We start from the raw sequence: 20,458 nt of genomic DNA on the forward strand, positions 1-20,458 counted from the left end.
GTTAGTTTCCCCTGTAGGGGACTTCCTGAAGACTGTTTTCCTTGTCTCAACAGCACAAGTGCCTGGCACCACAGACCCAGAGAGGCTACCAAAAGTATGAGCAGACACCTCAAGTGACTTCAGAAAGGGGAACCATTCCAGCTTCTTCATGCTGTTCCAACTATGGCACACATACATGTCTCCCAGGCACCTCAGCATTGTCATCTGTCCTATTAAAATGATCTCTGTCATACTGTGTAGCCAGGTCAGCTTGATTTCTCCCAAACAACTCCTAGCAAGGACCAATACTATCCATGGTCCCTTCCCAACAAGCAGCACACACACAGACCCCTGCTCTGCAGGCTAAGAAATGAGTATGATGATGTCCTGGTGCTTGTATTGCTATGGCAATACAACTGTACAAATGCAGCTCACTTCCATCCTGCTTTGCTCTCCAATCTACAAAGTGCATTCTGCAAACTTCAGACAGAATTCCACAGAAGGATTGTTTTCCTCTGCCAAAGCCTACTGGCTTCCAGGCTGATCAAAGCAGCCATCTCACTGGGCTTGAGGAGCTGTGAACATGACAAATCAAAGCTGTGGATGAGATATAACTATCTCCACAGCAGTATGGCTGACTAGTAAAAATATCACGGCACACACTCACAAGAGCATATGAAAGCTTGAATAACAAACTATGCTTTGGCTCTAGCTTATCAAAGGAAGGCAGCTTGCTGATATAAAAGAAAAATGTTTAGTATTTGTGGATCTCTCTTCTGAGAAAGGCTTGATTTTGATTGTTGCAGGCACTGTTCCCCGGATCACTGAGTAGAAGGAAACAGCCCAAACAGTACTTGAGAATTGTAGGAGTTACATCGGAGACGGCGCAGAGTATCTGAGCCAGTGTGATCACTTCTGTCTGTATTCACTCCATGCAGGTGCTCCATCAGTAAGTATCAATTCAGCTATAGAAATCCCATGTCTCTCAGACTCAGAGTACTGCTATTTCTCCATTGGCTGTTGTCACAAACAACCACTGCAAGCCTGCCTCTACCTAGATACTAATGCACTGTGCTGAATACAACCTTTTCTCTTACTGAATATTTGTAGTTCTCCTGGGACTCCATGCCTCAACTAGGGCTGCAAAGCACAGCTCTTTCTCCTCATTGTGGGTGTATTTAGGTGGTAGCAAGCATTCACTCGTACATCTCTAAGCTGTTTCCTGGCTCTAAAGCTGTACCATCGAAGAGCATGAGAGAAAAAGAACCCCAGCAACAATCCATAACTTTTTACTTTTTGGATCAAAGACAAGAACTGACCAATCTATTTCTAAACCTGGCATCTTGTCAGATCTTTATTTCCACCTTGGGTCCCTCCAGCTTGCTTCCCAGTCTGTGGACACACACTGCTGAGGCATTTCCTGTTCAAGGTGGTTTCTAAGCATTACAGCCAGCCAAGCCAGCCAGCGTGGGTTGCCTGTAGGTGGAGGGAAATTCTTCAGGCACTGCTCCCAGCACATGGAATAATGATTCCAAATTATGCTAGGCTCAATTCCAGAGCACTGTACCCCATTCTGAGTTGAAATAGGGTCTGATTAGGCTCAATATTGACAGCATAATCAAAATAGAAAATCATTCCATGCTCAAACCTGGATTTACTATTCATTACTAGGCTATCAAAGTGACTGGAACTTCGTTTCCCTGGTCATCTTTTTTGGAACACTCCTGCTGCTACTACTCTTCAGCTGAGGTTAGCAAGACATTGGGTATCTTTTCTTTCTGTCCAGTGTTCCAGATAAAACTCAGAAAAGCTCAGATTGGTTCTCCTGACTGAGAACCAAAAAGCAGAAAGTATTCAGAAGCTTTAAAATGATCAGATTACGATTTATTTGATTCAATTCTTGGTCTAAGAACTGTAGAACTTTTATCTGTCTTTATAGGACGCACACGGGGCGAAGTTTCCCTCTCAAATATATACAATCCTAATCTTCACCATCTGATGGAGAAATACCTGCTTAAGTCAAGGTTATGTGGTCACAACAAAGGGCTAGCTCCACATAAGGTTCTCAGCGTTGCAGTTATCTGCCAAAGCCCAAACCTCTGACAACCTGCATAAATCCCACAAAGACAAACAAAAAGGTTGGCTTCCAGAAGACAGAGTATTTTCAAAGCCCAAGGAAACACTGGCACTCATTGTTCCACCAGTGCTTTGCTATGTCAAACATCTTACGTGTAGGCGTAATCCTCTTCCAGCAAGCTGGCTGCAGCATTAGTAGAAATATTAGCAGCAGGAATATATGCTTCCTACCAACAAGTAGTACAAATGCCAATATTTTGACCCAAGGGCAGTTGAATGACATGATTTGTCCTCTTTCTTTCCTCTGAATCTGAATGAAAGCAAATAAAAGCATTTTTCCCAGTGATTTTGTCAGCTTTGATGGCATCTCATGACAGAGAACCAGCAGCACTAGATCTGAAATCCTAAAATACAATCAGTACGTAATATGTTTTTTAGCAGCTTCCAATATCCTGCTACTGGATTTTGACATCTCTTGGCTGCAACAGAGAGGATTATAAGCAAAATACATGGAAATCAGAAACAAAGGGTCCTAGTATGAGCTTTGCTGCTGACTCCAACATAGCCATGAGCAAACTTCCCCATTTGTAAAATGGGAGGGCAACAAGCTCTGTGATTCTGTCAGATTTTCTAATAACAGCACTGATCTATCCCTGGAAGGAATTCCATCTTTCAGAATACTTCTCTACCCTAAAACCTCACAGTGTCTCCACTCTGAGAAGCTCACTTTGAGAGAACCAGAACATGCACAAGAGAAACAGTACTTAATACTTTCCAGGCTAAGCGACAGCTGGAACGTGCATCTGTTCCAACCACTGAAACAAGAACATCAGGCTGTGGAACCACTGAAACACTGTTTGATAGGCTTTGGTAATGAGCTCATCAAAATCAAGAAGAGCTGAGGTTTGACAATGCAGGTATGTATAAAATGCAAAAATCCACTGAACATAGGAGGAGGTGTGGGAAAAGGATAAAAGAAAATTCCAAACATAGCTCCACAGTATAAAGAATTTAAGAGACAGCAGAAACCCCCTACTTAAGTATGGTCATACAGCTCTGAGTGTGAAAAGGATGTTTCAATATATTGTTAACCAAGAGAAAATGACCAAGAGAATGGTCATTTTAACAGAGAACAAAGCTGAGTTTTGAATCAAAACATTTTAATGGTCTTTTTACCCAGAAAACTGTGAGCAGGTTTGTCCTCAACCACTCTGATCCGTCGGGCACCTGCAGGGATCACAGCTGCTTCGATGTAACCTACAGCAAGAAAAAGGCAGAAGGATGAGAACACCCCACAGACAGTCAGAAGCATCAATCGTTCAGTATCTCACCATGAAAAAATCAACTCCTGCCCAAGCTAGGGAATGGGTGGGGAACACTTCAAATGAGATCCCTGCTTTGGCAGCCAAGTTTCACTGCTGTGACTTGCATGGCTATAATTAATCATTTTGTCCTGAGAAGAGGGATAGAAATGCACATATGATGCTTAATTGCAACTTAAGGCTTGTGCTTGAGCCTAATTATGTTTGCACTCCCTGAATCTCTCTGGCTCTCCTGCGGTACTGACAGGGATGCATGAAGACTGTTACAGAGCTGATGGAAACTGACACTGTCAGAAACAACACTCCACATCACAAACCAGATAGCTGTAATGTGAAATGAAGTTTCTGATAGATGCTCCTGCTGTCTCCTCTTAAAAATAACAACAAAAACCAACAGGAAAAACCCTACTCAAGGCTACGATCAGTATCTGAGAGAACCCTGTTTCATAAAACATCTGGATGATGCTAAAACTAAATAGAAGGAATTAGTGGGACAACTGGGGAAAAAGAAATTTGTTTTCACTTGCACATTAGCTTTATGAAAATGTTCTGGAGGATATAATGGTTAATGGGCTCCTTGTACTGGGCTGCTAAACAGAATTCCACAACTCAGATTTAATGCAACACCAGAGCTGAAAGTTTGTCAAGGAGTGACCACCTCTAAATGCTGCCAGAAGAAGCACATGCCAAATTAGACCATCTGACATGGTAGGGAAGTTTTTACAGCACCCCATCATATTTTTATGGAATTCTCTTGGCTTTTATCTTTCTGAAACTCTTGGCCTCTTCATGCTTCATTCATCAACCAGCAATATGACGTAATTATACTACTTTTCACTAACAGAATAACAGTAAAAATAATAAGGAGCTAGAAAGAAACATAGCTTATTTTCACCCACCACAAAGTCATGTGGAGTTACGTACTTGTTCCATGGGGTAGAAGTGGTGCCTTTAAACTAAAAAGCTGAGGAACATTAGAGCCCATTTCAATGGCCTGGGAGTCATGGAGAGATTTTCCACTGGCTTCATTGGACTCTGAATCAGATCCCTGTAAATGACACTAATCTCATCACAACCATGACTTTATTCTTTCTAATTGGCCACCCAGTTGACACTGCAATGTATTACTTGGCACATCTTTTGGATTATTGCTCTCCTTTTCTTTTAGATGTTAAGCAGCTTATTCTGCATGTCGTCTTATCTCCCCTCACCCCCTTCACCTCCTTTTTTTTTTTTCTTGGCTTTATAAAGGCCTGTATGAACCTACGAAGCTCTCCTGTGTCAGCCCTGCCTTTATGGAAATCAGTGCTGGCTAAGTAATAGGTTGGAGAAGTGGCTCCTCTAGTAGCAGCTTTTGGGAAGCTATTTTAGGGACAAGTGCAGTTGAAAGGCCATGCTTCTCCTGCACTGATATGAGAAGCCTTAAAGAAGGATGTTGACAACCTCATGCATCTCAGGACTAAGTCATTCTCTTGCCACAATGATATGGAGCGAAGTAGATGAGGATTTTAGATCTCAGACTGCAGATTTGTTTCTCTCTCTCTGAACAAGCAGAATGTCCAGCCTCTTTGTTGTCGTATCAATAAGGCCACGGATTTTGAGGGTTATTGGATGGACAGATGATTTGGGCTAGATTCAGTTCCTCTTTCCCCGATTGTTTTATGTGAATCACACATTATTTGACCCTTCAGTTCAGTCTTTTTTGCACTTTTTCCTCCTTACTTCTCTCTTACTCAGGATATCTCAGCAGCAGTCAGCCCTCGCAGGAAAAATAGGAAGAGGGACAGCAGAGCTGCAAAACATATCTGGTCAGAGAGGTCAAAGCAGTGGCTTCCCATCTGTGATTACAGAGTAGGCTTCACTGGGAACAATCAACTTCCAGGGTGAGCTCTTAAATACAATATGGAAATCTGTTATAAAATCAAAGCAAACAGATGTTGGATTTTACTCTAGTTATTTCCAGGAGTTGTTTTTTCATCAGCTGAGATACCAAATTACAGTCAAAACAGAGTGTTCCAGAAATCAAACATCCTCACTGCTCCCCATGCATCTGCATATAAACCCGATCGAGAATTACCACCAGACATGAGCACACAGCAAAGACATGATTCATAACAGTATATCACAGGAAAATAGGCCCTATGACACATCTGAACACCCCTGTTAGGAAGCCAGTTTGGAACATGCCCAAGTTTCAGGTAATGTAATGTACCTACAAGGGTACTATTTACTTATATTTTAAATTGTTTTCCAGATATGAATGCCTAGAGCCAAATTTTGCAAGGGCTAAATGCAAAGTTACACAAAACATAGTGGAAAGCCTGCCACTGACTTCAGTGAACTCTGGGTCTGTCCCCTGACCTGGCAAAGCCAGAAGTGTCACTGCTTTAGAGGTGAGCGAGCTGTGGAGCCGTGCTTGAAGCTCAGCTAGTGCCATAAATACACTCTCATTTCATCGCTGTGTCATGAGAGAAACACCACGTGAAAAAGCTGACTTTTATGTTACTTTTTACAATGGTAAATAGTGGAGTGTAAGCTATTAATAGGGTATTAGTTCTGGAAACTGTTTAGTTTGGTCTTACACCAGATTTTTCTCTTCATGTAATTTCTTGTCCTGACTGATGGCTTTGGGGGGTTGTATTCAACAGCTCCTGAATAAGAAGAAACATACTGTGTTAACTCACTGAGATCATGTGGCAGAAACCTGACTGCCAACCCTTACTTTCTCTTTAGTGAAACGTGAACCAATTTGCAGTTGTATGAATCTGTCGAGCTCTTATAGAAATGAAACAGAATTCTTGGGCATGTACCAAAAGAAGAATCTTGACACTCACAGTCATTACTTCCAGTAATATTGTGAGTTAGGGGTCAAACCTTATTGCAAACATACTATACACCATCCATGCAAATTTGTCCCAGCTACAAGTTCAGATCATTTCCACTGTTCCAGTCTGGAAATCAGAGCTATAGTGACACTGCTGGTCACATAATAACCCAGGTCTTTGAGATAACTGCACCAGAAAACAACTCTATTGTTTTCGAGGCACGTTTTAATAAGCAAACTATCACTGCAGATTGCCAGAAAGATTATCAAGTGTTAGCTAATAAGACAAAAAAATCTCAAGAGTTGGCTTAGAGTCAAGGAGTCTCAAAGATCTGTTAGGATAATTGTCTGCAATGCCAGAGTTTGCAAGGTTGGGCTTAAAGTTCTTTAAATGAGGAATTGGTTAAAGACTGATGAGATTTGGCAACTATTGGGCAATATTTCTAGTAATTTCACCCATAAATCAGCCTGTTAAGATGAAGCTTTGAAAGTACAACAGGAGAACTTCATTATTTGATAATTTATAGTGCTGTATGCAGTATATTCCACCTTGGGAACAGTTACTTTGGCACACACCAATCTTTCTGGACAATCTGCATTACATCAGTGTCTCAGGAATGTAAGACCGTGATTGAAGCAAATCCTAGATACAAATTACATGGTGTAACTCGTATTAGGAGAGACACCAGAACAAAGAGGTGGCTTTGTCATCAAGGAGATTAATATGTGAACAGTGGCTACTGTATCTTCATTTAAATGCTGGAGAGATTTGCAAGAGGAAAGCAGTTCACACAGGAAAATCCATTGTTAGCCACTGTTATTATTCCCAGAATGAAGACAAAGTTTAGTATGAACTTCAGAATGTCACTGATCTACTGCAAAACTGGTTTCCCATTGACATCTCACCAAAAGACAGACTTCTGAAGTAGAGGAGAAATTATCCCATGGCTGAAAGTACTGATCTCTAGGCATTGTACCTTCATATCTTATCCCTGTACGCATGTGATGACTATGTATGAGAAAGCCAACTGTTCTCTGCCCATTGTCAGATATCATGAAAGTACTTAAACATCTCAGGGTAGAAGCTAAGGAAATTAAACTGCCCTGTCTACCTACTGGTCATGGTCAGCAGAGCTTCCCTAATATTTTAGGGATGAGTACCACCCGGGCATTTTAGTTTCCACTGCTCTTCTCACCTTGCACATTTTACTGAGTGGTAGTTTTCGCAGTGGAGTGGAAATACGTCCAGTAGTAACCATACGCTCATTTTCTGAGCAGCTGCGATGATTCTCTCCTGCTATTACCTTGAGAGTAATTCCTTCATCGGCACCTGTCCACTTCCAGCCATGGGATAGCTTGTTTGGAGGAAAATAATTTCACAGGGGAGCCATGGATAGATTTCAAAGCCTCCTACCATTACTTCAGCATTGGCTGCTAGAATTTAACTTGCATGTTCTGCTTAAACTCTTGTAAGACACCCCAAGGGTTACTGCTGGGGCACTATTTTTCTCATCATTTCGATGTACATCCTATTAACAAGAAAAGAATTTCTTGCATTATATAAAGATACAAGGCCTGCTTTTTCATCATCGTAAAATAAAAATTGCTAGCATCATCATCTCTTCAAATGACACAATCTACATATATCACATTATGCTTTGTAATTTAAAAAAAATTATATCCAAATAACTAGAATCATTCTTTAGGATCACAAGCAAAGAGTTGCAATCTTGATGTGCCTGAGAAAAAAAAATCAGCAGAGGCAGATGCAAGGGAAAACATCGTATTCTTAATGCAGATCTGAGAATGGCATGCACAGCCCTGGAGTCTGTAAGACAGATCAGCCACCCAACAAATATGAGCCAAAGAACTGATCTCTAGTTCTAGGTCCCTTATACGGTGGAAGGGATACAGAGATGAACTTCAGAACAAGTCTGTCTGTATTATTTTCTAATTACCTCCTAGAATTAGGTACAGGGAATGGTGCCAGTTAGAAGTAAACCTCTGTCTAAAACAGTGCACTCAGCTGCCTACTGAAGACAGCCAGGTACACCGGACCGTATGTGACATTTAGCATCACAAATACAGGGTTTTTATTTCCTCTTCAAAAGAGAAGTGGAATCCATTTACAGTTGGATCACTCTGAAACACAGGCAGTAAGTTTTGTACTGCTGGACCTCCTGCGAGGCGCTTTGAATGTTCCACCATAATGTTCTACTGGGATAGCAAAATCAGTAAGGTAGTAAAAATAAATAAAAAAATGGCTCAGTATTTGCCACTTCATTAATGAAAAAAATCTCACACAGGTAGATTTTCTAAAAGGGAAGAATCTGTACTTGGTATCTTTAAAAAAACACACCAACTAGTAAAAGGTCTTGAAGTTTATCCATGGCTTTTGATACCAATCTCCCCATTTAATTCAACCAAAAGAAGACAAAGGACCAACACCAAAGGATGTCACCAACACCCACTGACACTGCAAACAGCATTCAAGAATCTTACACGAGAAACACTTGGGAACAGCCTTTGCCTTTGCCATCACACATGTGGAAACCTTCTTACAATGACTATTGGTTACTAAGAAACAGAAATGAGTTGGCATGGGTTTAGTTCAGTTAACAGGGCTTGACAACACAATTTGCAATCTCAGGAAACATAGGGACTGACCCCACAGTCAATGGAGTTCCACATGTACAGTTGCTGAGGATATGGCCCCAAGGTAGCAGTTGCAGTTCACAAAACAGATACTACTCCAAAACAATCAATATATATTGATAGGTTATTCTGTTCCGAAATAATAAATTAGCATACTTCATACAGTGTGTTGGCCTTCACTTGGACAGCAGCAAGCTTGTGGGCAATTGTCACTGTCCTGTGCAATCATTTGCAAATTCGAAACCTGAATTCACATTGTGTATCCTTGTTTGACCAAAAGATCATCAGAGTTTTGTACATATTTGCTGAAGTGCTAATTAAAAGAAAAAAGATCATTTTTTTTGTTCTGTCATGATACCTCAGATCTAACATTGCTTACTGCAAGGGATTCTGTAAGTTAATCTGAGGACCTGATTCTGCAAAACATTTATATACAAATATAAATTGATGGGAATAACTTGCAATGCATAAAATGCTTCCAGAGCTGGGGCTGGGAATTGTATGTGAAAATCTATTTTCAGTGTTTAACATAGAAGAAACCCCAAAGCAGGAAAATAACAACTGACTTATTAAAAAAGTGTAAATGGTTGTTTTCTTTTACAAAATATAAAGCAAAGATGATTCCCAATCTCAAAGAAGACTTGGTGGATGGTTTTTAAAGCTCTTCCCACAAAACAATGTAATTTTTACAGCTGAAATGAGAAACTTCTTCAATCACTTCCATCAAATGCTAATGCCTTGACTAAAGGTGAAAAAAGGTGAAAAATAACTTGGACAAAAGAGTCAAAGGCAATAATGCCAAAAATCATTCAGCAGGTTGGCCTAGCAATCCAACAACACAAGCGTGCTCCAGAAAGACATGGCAGAGATGGGAAATCCTACCTGCACCTCACAAATAAGGAGGAAGAGGGTACAGACGAAAAGGTCAATGTTCAAAATTAAAGACTCAGAATTCAGTGCTGAGACATTGATTCAAGAAAGGTACTAAGCACTTATGCTCCTTTAGTAATTAAACAGAATTGGAGTGCGTGCTTAAATGAAATTTATTTCTAAGTGCTTTACTGTGCTGTCCTGGAGTAGCACATTTTGAATGTATTTCTACATAGAAAAATGGCAATTCTGCATTTACTGAATGTGAAATCACTTTTTCTGGGCAATTCCTTCCTACTGGAAGCGCCTGCATGTCCTGAATCTGACTTTCCCTCCCTTTGTCTGATAGGGATGGGTGATAACACATTTCTTAGAAGTACAGAAGAGAAACTCTGGAACAAAGACTAATTCAAACACCAAGCTGTAAATACATTAACGTTTAACAAGAGAGGAGAAAGTCTTTAGTCTGACCAGAAGCTCTTTTGTTTTATAGTGGATGCTATTGCTGGCAGGGTTTCAGTAATAATATTTAGAGGGGAGGTCTTTTTTTATTTAGCTGAGATATGCTGATTATAGAATGAATCATTCGTAGCACACAACGTGCATCATTCAGAGCTCCCAAAGAGCTCAAATATGGTGCTGAAATCAGACTTCCCTCCACTGGAGAATATACTATGATTTTATCTGTTATTTAAAAATCAACAGCACCAGTAGCATTCAAAATGAGAAATACAACTTCATTCTGAATTTCAGACAGAGGAAATGGCTAGTGTCTGTACAACTGAATAAGAAACAGACAGAATATCATCACTGAACTGAGTGTGTTCCTAGCTAGATTTTGTTGTTCTAGATGAAAAATATTCTGGAAACTGCACAGCCCCATCATGTCTGATCCTGACAAGTTCTCAGCAATTCCAACTCACCATCTAACAAGGGGCTCAGCAAATCACAGGACCGACTCCTGATTATCTATCCTTGGATATCTAGCTTCTCATAAGCAGAAGTAGGGACAAGCCAATATTCTCATTCTTGCATGTCTTTTTAGTGATTCCTCATCACACACTTTTACAAAACATTTTCTGGCAGAACAACTGGTTGAAAGTGAGAAAAATCAGAGAACCCAGGAGGGTTAGACCCCTATGCATCTCCTGCAAGACTAGAATGTCATGAACATTACTAAGTTTTTGTGTTCTCATACATCAAAAATCATGCAATTTTAGAGAACAGTTGCCCTCTTCTATGTTGTGTTAAATGCTGTCCTAGAAGAAGAGCTATTACTGCCTCTCTTTAACTCTCCTCAATCAGTTGAGAGAACCTCCACTCTACTGAAATGCTGCTGAGGGTTACTCACCCATCCCCTTCGTGTGGTTGAAGTCTCCTTTCACCACTTTACAGGTTTTGCCATCACCACTGCAGATTCCACAGCGATCCTCTTTGGCAGCTGAGCCAATGATTCCATCGCAGCCAATTTTCTAATGACAACAACCAGAGGTCCCCATTATTTTGCTTGCAAGGTTAAAGTATCTCTAAACACTGATGTCAAGACTAAGATAGACACCTGATTGAAAATATGAAGAGCAAGAGAATGCTGTGAATCAAACGAGCATTCATTTGGAACAGCATTCAGTTGGTTATTCAGCAACCGCCTTCCCTAACACTAAGAGCATGTATTTTGATTCACAAGACATTACTGAAGAGACTTTCCACAAACACTAACTTTTCCAGATATCATCTGATATTTCATAGTAAACTACTCTAACTTGCTTCAAAAGCACGTTTGTATAGCATTTTCTATCTGAGGAAGTAAAGACATCCCAGAGATAAGGACCATTACTTTGATACTTCACTTAGAGAAAGATGTGACTCACTTAAATGGCAATTAACCCAAGTAACCAAAATCTTGGTGCTAGATCTTTACCTCACAAAAATTTAGAGTGCCATTGTAAGTTCCAGGGTGCTCAGTTCTGATTGCGCACTTGCACTACCTGAAAAAAGATCTCACCAATCATATAGCTCAAGGTACCTGCAATGCAAAAACACTTCAGTGGAAGCAAGGCAGGTTTCTATATGGCCAATAGGTACCACATGAGTTTTTATGGAATTATTAATATTCCCAGATGCTTGTACTGTCTGTACTGAACTTTGACATTCATTTGTAAAAAACAGTAAATGATTTCACCTAACACTTCATTTCAAGTGGTATTTTCATAATTTCCTATTTCTACCAAAACAGTTATCAATAAAAATCTCTGAAGCAGCCTTGCTTCACGGACAGGTATTACCTGAATAGTCACATTATTCTCCCTGTGGCTACAGAGATTGCCACAGTAAGCTTATTTACTCACAAACCATTGAAAGGTTGTGATGGTGACTACTGCACATTTGTAGATCTAGAAGTCAATAAGATTAAATTACAGTGTGATCAGACATCATATTAACATCATGATTTGACCGTGTGAATTATGTTTCTGTCCATGTAAGACTCAAAATTATCAGTAATTCACTCAATACATGAACTTTTACTGATGTAAGAGTTCTAATTATGCAAGTTATTAGCAGAGATTCTACTATAAGGTGAAAATTCAGTCTTTGTAGATGAACAGTTCCTTGACAAATGAGTTAGCAGAATTGTCATTAACAACCCTTATATGAACAAGGCTGTCATGTCTCTCCCTTCCTTCTTATAATAAAGTCAGTTGGAGAGAGACCTCAGGGAACAATCACAGCATAACCAACATTTTGAAAAACAGGGTAAGTGGAGAAAGAGAACTGCAGATGGTGGGGTTTTTTTGTTTTTCTGTGTTTTTTTTTTTTTTCTTCCTGAGGCTGCCTGCATGTAAGCAATGCAATTTGGACCTGAACTAAAACATTCTCCTTATTTCAGAAGTCATGGGCCACTGCCTAAGTCCAGATGTACTTCAGGGATCAAAGATGGCCAGCATTCAGACACATTCTGATGCACTGTTTGTCAACACAAATCATTGCAGACAGATAAAAACTCAGAAAGGATCATCATTCTTAAATACATAAACATACACAAGTGAAATGCTGCTCATTAAGTAGAACAACACATAAGTTGTTGGACGAGGACTACAGAAAAGCTTGTGTAAGTGGGCATTAAGTCAAGTTGAAGATGATCACTGAGCAGTTCCAGTTCTTAGGGCTAAACTTCACACCCATGTCCAAAAAATAATTGTGGGATATTGAATATGATTCTGCCCCAAAACAGAAGGATATCCCAGCTGTTCTCCTTCCAGGAAAATAAATATGATTTATTAATGGGCTTGCTGAAAGGCAGCTGGAAATACATGCCTAACTGCCACCCTGCTGAGATACTGGAAAGGCTGTGTTTCATTTAATGCTCTTGTACTATCTTTTATTGTACTGCATTGTTATTAGCACTATGTGAGCACACAAATGAATAAAAGGAACATAATGAGTGTTGAACCACACTTATTCCCAGTTCTACATGAGGAGTCTATAGGACTATAATGGAGGCATGCAGAGAATAGGGAGTCAGCAAACACATGCTTTGTATTTATGCTGCAGCTTCCCAGTTAACATAAACTAGTGCAAGCCTCTGAAAGAGTAAGTCCCCCTTATTTTGACACTGGAGTTGAAGATAAGCCATTTCTTCCCACATTTACTAAGTCACTGACACACTTCGAGAGATCCTCTCTGAGGACACGGAAAGAACACCCACTGAATCCACACTTCCTGGGAGGGAAATATCTGCCAGCAATTCTTGGTTATTTTACTTCAGAGAGACCTCCAGCCTCTCTCTAGGAGAGAAAGCTGCTGACACTCCAGCACTAGGGGCCAGAGGCTAAAGCCTGAACCCCACCAGACCTGGGGAAGGATCTCTCAAGTCTGTACATTATCAGCTTTTCACTGAGATTAGTGTGTGGTGCATGTATTACATGGTTAATCATTTAACTGGATATAGACTTTCTCAATCTGCAGAAGGTTTTAAAAAATGTGAGGGATTAATAAAGAGTATGTAAAGGGCTAGTTACACTGCTCAAAACTCAAGTGTTCATAGTGCAGAAACTATGCCTTGAATCGTAAGTAGTTCATGCCATATCTTTATCACCTCTAACTCACTCTGCACTGCTTGCTGTTCAGTCCAGCATACTCAACAAGATACGGTGATTTTTTTTTTTTTTTTAATAAGAAGCAAAAGAGCAGAAAGGGGAAAATTTACATCCTGAGGAAAGACGGAGCTTGCAAATAGCATCTTGTGTGTGTTCAGACCCAAGAGTTATCCTGCAGGTTAGCAAATCAAATCCATGAACAAGTACACCTAGTACTGTTAGATACTTCCAGTTTCAGCAGTCTTGAATAGACTGGTAAGAAGAGAAGCATGTCTCTTTTTCTACCAAGATGATCCATTCAGGAACGAGCAGGGTACTTGGAGCTCTACTGTATTCAAAAGGAAGAATTAAAAATGAACAGCTAGCCTGGTATAGCCACCGTTTGCTACAAGGAGTTTGTGTGGGTACCCACCACTGCCAGCCATGTTCTTGGACTCAAGAACTTCCCTGTACTTTCCAACATGGACTTGGAACAGTGACATTCTTAACTTTGGCAAAGGTGAAGATGCTTGTATCACCCAAGAGTTCCAGTTCCTGCCTGTGCTAGCTGTTGAAAGCTGACAGTGCTGCAGCACTGCTAACATCAGCATTAGACAAATAGGAAGCAGATTTTAAACCAAAGCCAACCCCTTGCCCATATTAAAATACGAAGTGCTGGCAGGAAATTTAAGATAGATCTTTTGAGCTTCAACTACTCAGCACTGACAGTGATAACTGTATCCACAGATTTCCTAATGATTTTCAACCCAGGGAGTCTCCTACTCTGACATCATGTTTTGTGACTATCGACTGACCTTTAAATTGGCAGGTAATTGCATGTTCACTGAGCCAAAAGCCTGAAATTCATTCTCTCTGAGATGATACCTCAGTCCACCCTTCCTTCTCTCCCCTCCCCTTCTCATTTTTTGTAATTAAACATCTGAAAATATTGCTTGTTGGGTGGTATTTCAGCTTCAGTCATTGCTGGCTCCAGCATAGGAAAACTCCTCTTGAATGCACATCATTTGGGCTCTTCTGTGTGAACTGTTTTCTTTATTGCTTGGATATTTTAATGATATTTGTATTTGTATTGTGAATGGCTGTGCAAAAACTCAATTGATACAGCCTGTGTGAATATGTTTTGTTACATAAACACAATTATTTTTGTTATATACACCCACCCTCTGTAAGAAATGACATTGTAGGCTCACAAAACTGTAATGCTTCCCATATGCTGAACTAGCTAGCTGTCTCAATGGATCAAATACAAATATTGATGCAACATGTGCCATTTTACAAATTAATCATGTACAGAGCATGGTAGTTATGACAGATTCATCTGCACTGCCAACTTTTTGTCCAGAGTATCCAGTGTCCATTGATACCTCAAGGGATGGACCACATGAAACAGGAATGTACATATCTGAGCAACTGATATTCAGATTTCAGGGTAAGAGAATTTTTATTTCTTTGTTTTAAACATGATTGGTAGGAGAGAATTATGGGTATCTGTCAGGATTGTCATCTATCAGGATCACAAGAGAGTGAGCACAGAACCCTAATAAAGCAGTTCATCTCTAAATTACTTCTCTTTCTGTTCCACAAGTTTTGTGTTATAGATTGGAGTCAACGCAAAAGTTAGTTTTAAAAACAGTCCTGGAATTTTATCTGAATCAGAGTGGTGTTGCTAGAACAGGAGATATTAACTACTTATTTTATACTGTTATCTTATCCACATTAGACACACAATGATGCCCACTGAGTTTGTGCTTAGATCTATTAGCAGTTCATGATAATGCTACCTAAAGTTATCCCTGATAGCTACTTTTTCACATACAAAGCTTGAAGGCTTATATATCAATAATCCCTATGTTTTGGCATCAAAGCAGACTACATGAGTGAGCGTGAAAGAAATACAAAGCACTTTCCTGTCCAGAGCCTTTTCCCATCCCAGGAACTATTTTGCTTCTGGTTTTTGGCCATTTTCTGTAGCAATCCTTTTCTGATCCTTCTACATCAGGTTCATCTGAACGGACACCTCAAACCTGACTCTACCTGACATCTCCCCCCTGGTTTGTACAAATAACAACAGGCTGCAAATACCAGAGGATTTTACATCAACTACTCATCCTTTAAAAGCAGCATCTATCATGTCGGTTCAGAATGAGAAAATAATACATATTTAGCAGCACAGGATATATATAGCCTCCTTTCTGTTCAATTCTTGACTGCTAAAGCTACAAGAACAAAGTCTTGAAGGTATATAAAAATGAACTGGCTATTATACAGTCTGCATGGGTGGGAAAACAGCATGGCTTTTCATATCCCACTGTAAAGTACATTAAAAAAAAGTAAGATAGAAGATAGTATTTTGTTGCTGTGCCCTACTCACCAAAAATCCCAGCAGTCTTTCTAGGATTACACTGGTGCAGATATAGGAATTGAGAAAAAAGCAATTATACAGTAGGTATCTATAGGTCAAGTAGTCCTGTCCTAGACTCTGTGAGCAATACCAAACAATTTCTTGAAGTACAGCACAGAGCCAAGGTGTATGAAGACAAGCTACTCAGTCTGGAACATCTTGTACCACAGTTCATAATGCAGGAATATGAATAGTACATGGAAAATCATCAGATGAGGAGGCAAAGCCAGAACTGCATGCATCAATCAAATGCAAAACATGGGTATTAAGTATGTTGGAAAAGCATTTGCCAACAATAGGTCCAGCAGACAACTGCAATTTATCCTCTGCTACTTGTGGCTCTCTCCTGACACTCTGTCCACCCAATCTGCAAAGACTATTCTTGAAAATGTGTCCACTTTCAAATTTATGCTCGTCTTTCAGACTGTATTACAGTCACTTTTGGAAGACAGTCATTCTATAGCATTTTTACTGCGCCAGGACAGCCTAATGTGTAGCTTGTCAACATTAAATGGACTGTAGACTCACCAGTAAGTTAAAAGTAGCCATGACATAGCAAAACATTAATGAGAAAATTCTAGAGAGTCAAAACATCTTCATCTTTTATGTGATTAAATCACAAAGACTGCCTTTCATCTCTAGCCAGGTTCTGCTATATAAGACCTCAGATTACATCCTCAAACCCAATCTGTAGTCTCCACTGGAAAGTTCTTATGCTATCATGAGTCTCTGAATAATCCTTTGAAAATAACCAGCACAAAGTCATGTACATCACAACAGTCAGCTGAGCAGCTTCTCTTCTCTCCACACCACTGTTTTGCAACATCTAACACCCTTTTTAGATCTACTTCAGCCAGCAGCTAGCTTCTAGCATGAGCAGCATAACAGAATGAAGAACTGTAAAAGGTCAGAGAGCACACGGTTTCCATGAATGCTGTCTCATGAAATGTGCACTGAATAGCCTGGAGGAAAAACAAAACCCCCAGGAAATCTTCTCCCTGAAAGCCTCTTGGAGAGAAATAGGAGAAGATAAAAGCAATCTGGGGTGCAGTTTGTACTACATTACCTTATCTTCACCCACACTGTAACGTCCACACGAGAGAAAGGAAACCATGAAAGAAGGCAAGAGAGAGAGACTACAGAGTTCTCCAACCTGTATCTTTTTCAGAGATCTTCCATCTCTGAAAAACTCCAGGAGAAAATAAATTCTCCTTGCTAGAAGACAATGTGTATTTCAGAAAGAAAAGATCAAATACCTATATGAACACTGCATTTTGTACCAGAAGATGGTAAAGATAAGTGCATTTACTTTTACTCAGCCGTATCTCTTCTAATGGCATAACTTCATAAGACTATTCTCAATTTTTCACACCAACTCCTGAAGCTCTTACATAGCCTTTGCCTTGTCCTCATGCTGGCAAGCTTCTACAAATATCACAAACAAAATGCTTATCCTGAAAGGCAACTCTTATAGAGATAGGATAAAATTGGATAAGGAGCTCAGGATTTATCTCAAAGACAAAGAGCAAAATTATAAAAAATTATGAGTGACTTAGGAATTTCTGTGCTAAATTTAGGGCTGACTTTGTTCTGTTCTATTGCCTCTCTGAATGACCACAGTATTAATCAGGTTTACTCAATCCAGCTGCCTTCAGGTGTAAGTGGTAAATATTGCTGCTTACCATGATTTTGCTTCAGAGACAGCGTGGCTTACACAAAAAAAAATTTAATTCACGCTGTTCAGTGTTCAGCTCATGGCTTTAAAATGAAGCTGTAAGAAGTTCATAACATACAATGAAAGAAAGACTCTCCACCCTTTAATGTGCAACTCCAGTTAGGGTATGTTGAGGATCAACGATCCTGTTCCTGCTTCCCTTCTCAAAACCCTACTCTCCTTGAAAGAATAGATGAACACAGCAAAGAGAAACTGAATTCCTTTTTCCAGCAACAATGCATGAGTCTCATGTAGGAGCAAACACTGCTGAAGGCAAGAGAGCTATTACATTGCCTGAACTAAATGTTCACAGGCAATGGATACTGCTAATATGCCTGTTACTCTGGCAGTTTATCATTCCTGCCTTTGAGAGCCTCTAACTGCACGGATTACACAAGAAAATAAATAACTGCAATACCACCCTCTGATTTCAGCACTTATTCTTTACTGTACTCCAGACCTCCTGCCCTGCTTATTGCAAGGCTTTGTCTACACTGGGTAAAAAAACAAGAAGAGTAATTAAATGAATATGCTGTTTAAATTCATCTAATAGACAGCTAGTTTGACAAGCATCTATGGCAGATGAGGTACACAGTCACACATGGTGATTCTCAGCACTAGACTGCATATAAGGCAGAAGATTATTATAAATGACTTCGTAAGACTTTGAAAAGTACTCGGCTTGAATTGATCATTTTGTATTTTCTCCCAGCCAGATGCAAATAGACTGAATGTTCTGCGGCTGTCATCACCTCTCTGAACAGTTAAAGGCAGTTGCCCCCAAGTTAAGAGCACAATTTGCTTTCCGTGATGTACCTCCAAAGCTCTGGGCTCATAAAGGTTTTCATTTGGAGGGGAGCTGGCTACTGCTGTTCACTGGAAGAAGAAAATGTACATTGCCATAAGGTCTGATTTACCATTTGTGACTGATCTGAACATTTGGAGCCGTAAAGCTGGCCAGCCCAGTATAATGGTCAATGGCACACAGCTGGAGGTGCACAGCTGGCCTTACTATAAAAGATTATTAATGGATTTTTCAGTTTTTTTTTTTTAGATACAGCTGAAAACAGGGAAAAATTAAGTAACTTGGGATGCACCATGAACCTGGCTCCATGCAAGGCATTTTTTATTAAAGAGCATTTAAAGAATCAAGCCTGTGCTGGCTCCCCCACAACTTGCTGTTGTTCGGATTCTTCATCTGAATAAATTATAAGGGCTGAATTAAACATGCCCCTTCAGCAGCTATGTTGGCAGGAAACAGTGGGAAGTGTCTATTTCAGCAGTGCAAAATTCAATCCAGACCAAGCCTTTTCACTTACCTTGTCACATTACTATTAGTAAGACTGCATTATGTCCCCAAGGTCTCTCTCATACCCATGTTAATATTATGTTCATCTACAGTCTACTAGCAATAAAACAGCTAGGTCTGAATCATTGCTCACAGAAATCAAGACACTTGGACAGAGCCCTTCTCATTTCCATTCCCACCGGACCAGAGATAAAATTTGCATCCTCAGGGTTTGGCCAATCCATGCAGGTACAAACATCTCATAGAGGACAGCAGGAGGTCTATCCTACTGCCTTTCAGGTTTGCTCTCTCTGTGACCCGAGCATGAGACAATGCAGATGAGAGGCAAAAGAAAACTGTCCTGGTTCATGCTCCAGACTGCTGGATCTGTTCTTGTAAACCTAATACTGTCTATTGCTTAGAGCTTTATAACTGAGTTTGCAAGAGGCAGGGAACTTTTTTCTTACTGCAGAGGAAACAGGCCTTTCAAACATTTTTGGTGGTCACCCAAAAATCACCCTGGCACTACCTAGTAATAAAACGAAAAATCACATGGATATAGGATGCACAGGGGAAGCCCCAGGTTCATGCAGCTCCAAGAGCCAAAAAGCAAGTAATATCAAAAAGCTTCCTCAGTATTTCTACATAGGCCCCAGACAGAGATGAAAAGCATTATAATGCTGTTAACACAACACTTACAACAGGATAGTAATGATTTAAACTCCAATTTTCAGCATCAACATTTTTTGAGCAATTCCCCTAATAGCAGAAATGGAGCAGTTAAGCAAGCCAGATTTCCACTCCCATCTTCTTCTCTCACAGAAGCCCCTTTTCCCACCCAAGCCATTTGATGTCTATACATGAGCAAATATGATCACTGAATGCTCCCAGCTATTCAGTAGCATTTTCATACTGCAGGCATTTATCACAGTGCTCCATAAAAGACAGAGCTACACAGCACTTGCAATGGGTATTACAAAACAGGGTCACCCACTCACCTCAGAGAGGGCTGCCCAGCCACCCACACAGACATCTGCTCTTCTAGGACATATATAGCTATCTCGGATTATACATAATACTAAAAAAATGAGAAAGTTACTCCACCTGGCACTTGCCATGTACACAGAGGTCAGTTTCATAAGGCCCACATGGAGTACCATCAAGGACTCTATCTGTCACCAGCACAGGGGAATCCTTCCCCAGTGGAGAGCAGAAAAGCTCACATGGTTTATCTG

General features: G+C 40.1%; 1 protein-coding gene across 5 annotated transcripts in view; it reads right to left on the reverse strand.

Annotated features, from left to right (window-relative positions):
- ADAMTS17 (ADAM metallopeptidase with thrombospondin type 1 motif 17) overlaps positions 1-20,458 on the reverse strand; it is a 165,046-nt gene that overhangs the window by 45,018 nt on the left and 99,570 nt on the right. For 4 of the 5 annotated variants that reach the window (XM_015292260.4, XM_040706475.2, XM_025154066.3 and 1 more), the window contains 4 exons: positions 20,328-20,455; positions 11,078-11,198; positions 8,704-8,778; positions 3,232-3,312 (listed from right to left, as the gene is read on the reverse strand). In XM_015292260.4, coding sequence (XP_015147746.2) covers positions 3,232-3,312; positions 8,704-8,778; positions 11,078-11,198; positions 20,328-20,455 — 405 coding nt within the window. The remainder of the gene's footprint in view (positions 1-3,231; positions 3,313-8,703; positions 8,779-11,077; positions 11,199-20,327; positions 20,456-20,458) is intronic. The other variant, XM_015292261.4, reaches the window with a different exon arrangement.

The sequence above is a fragment of the Gallus gallus genome, chromosome 10 (assembly GCF_016699485.2).
Source record: "Gallus gallus isolate bGalGal1 chromosome 10, bGalGal1.mat.broiler.GRCg7b, whole genome shotgun sequence".
Lineage (NCBI taxonomy): Eukaryota > Metazoa > Chordata > Aves > Galliformes > Phasianidae > Gallus > Gallus gallus.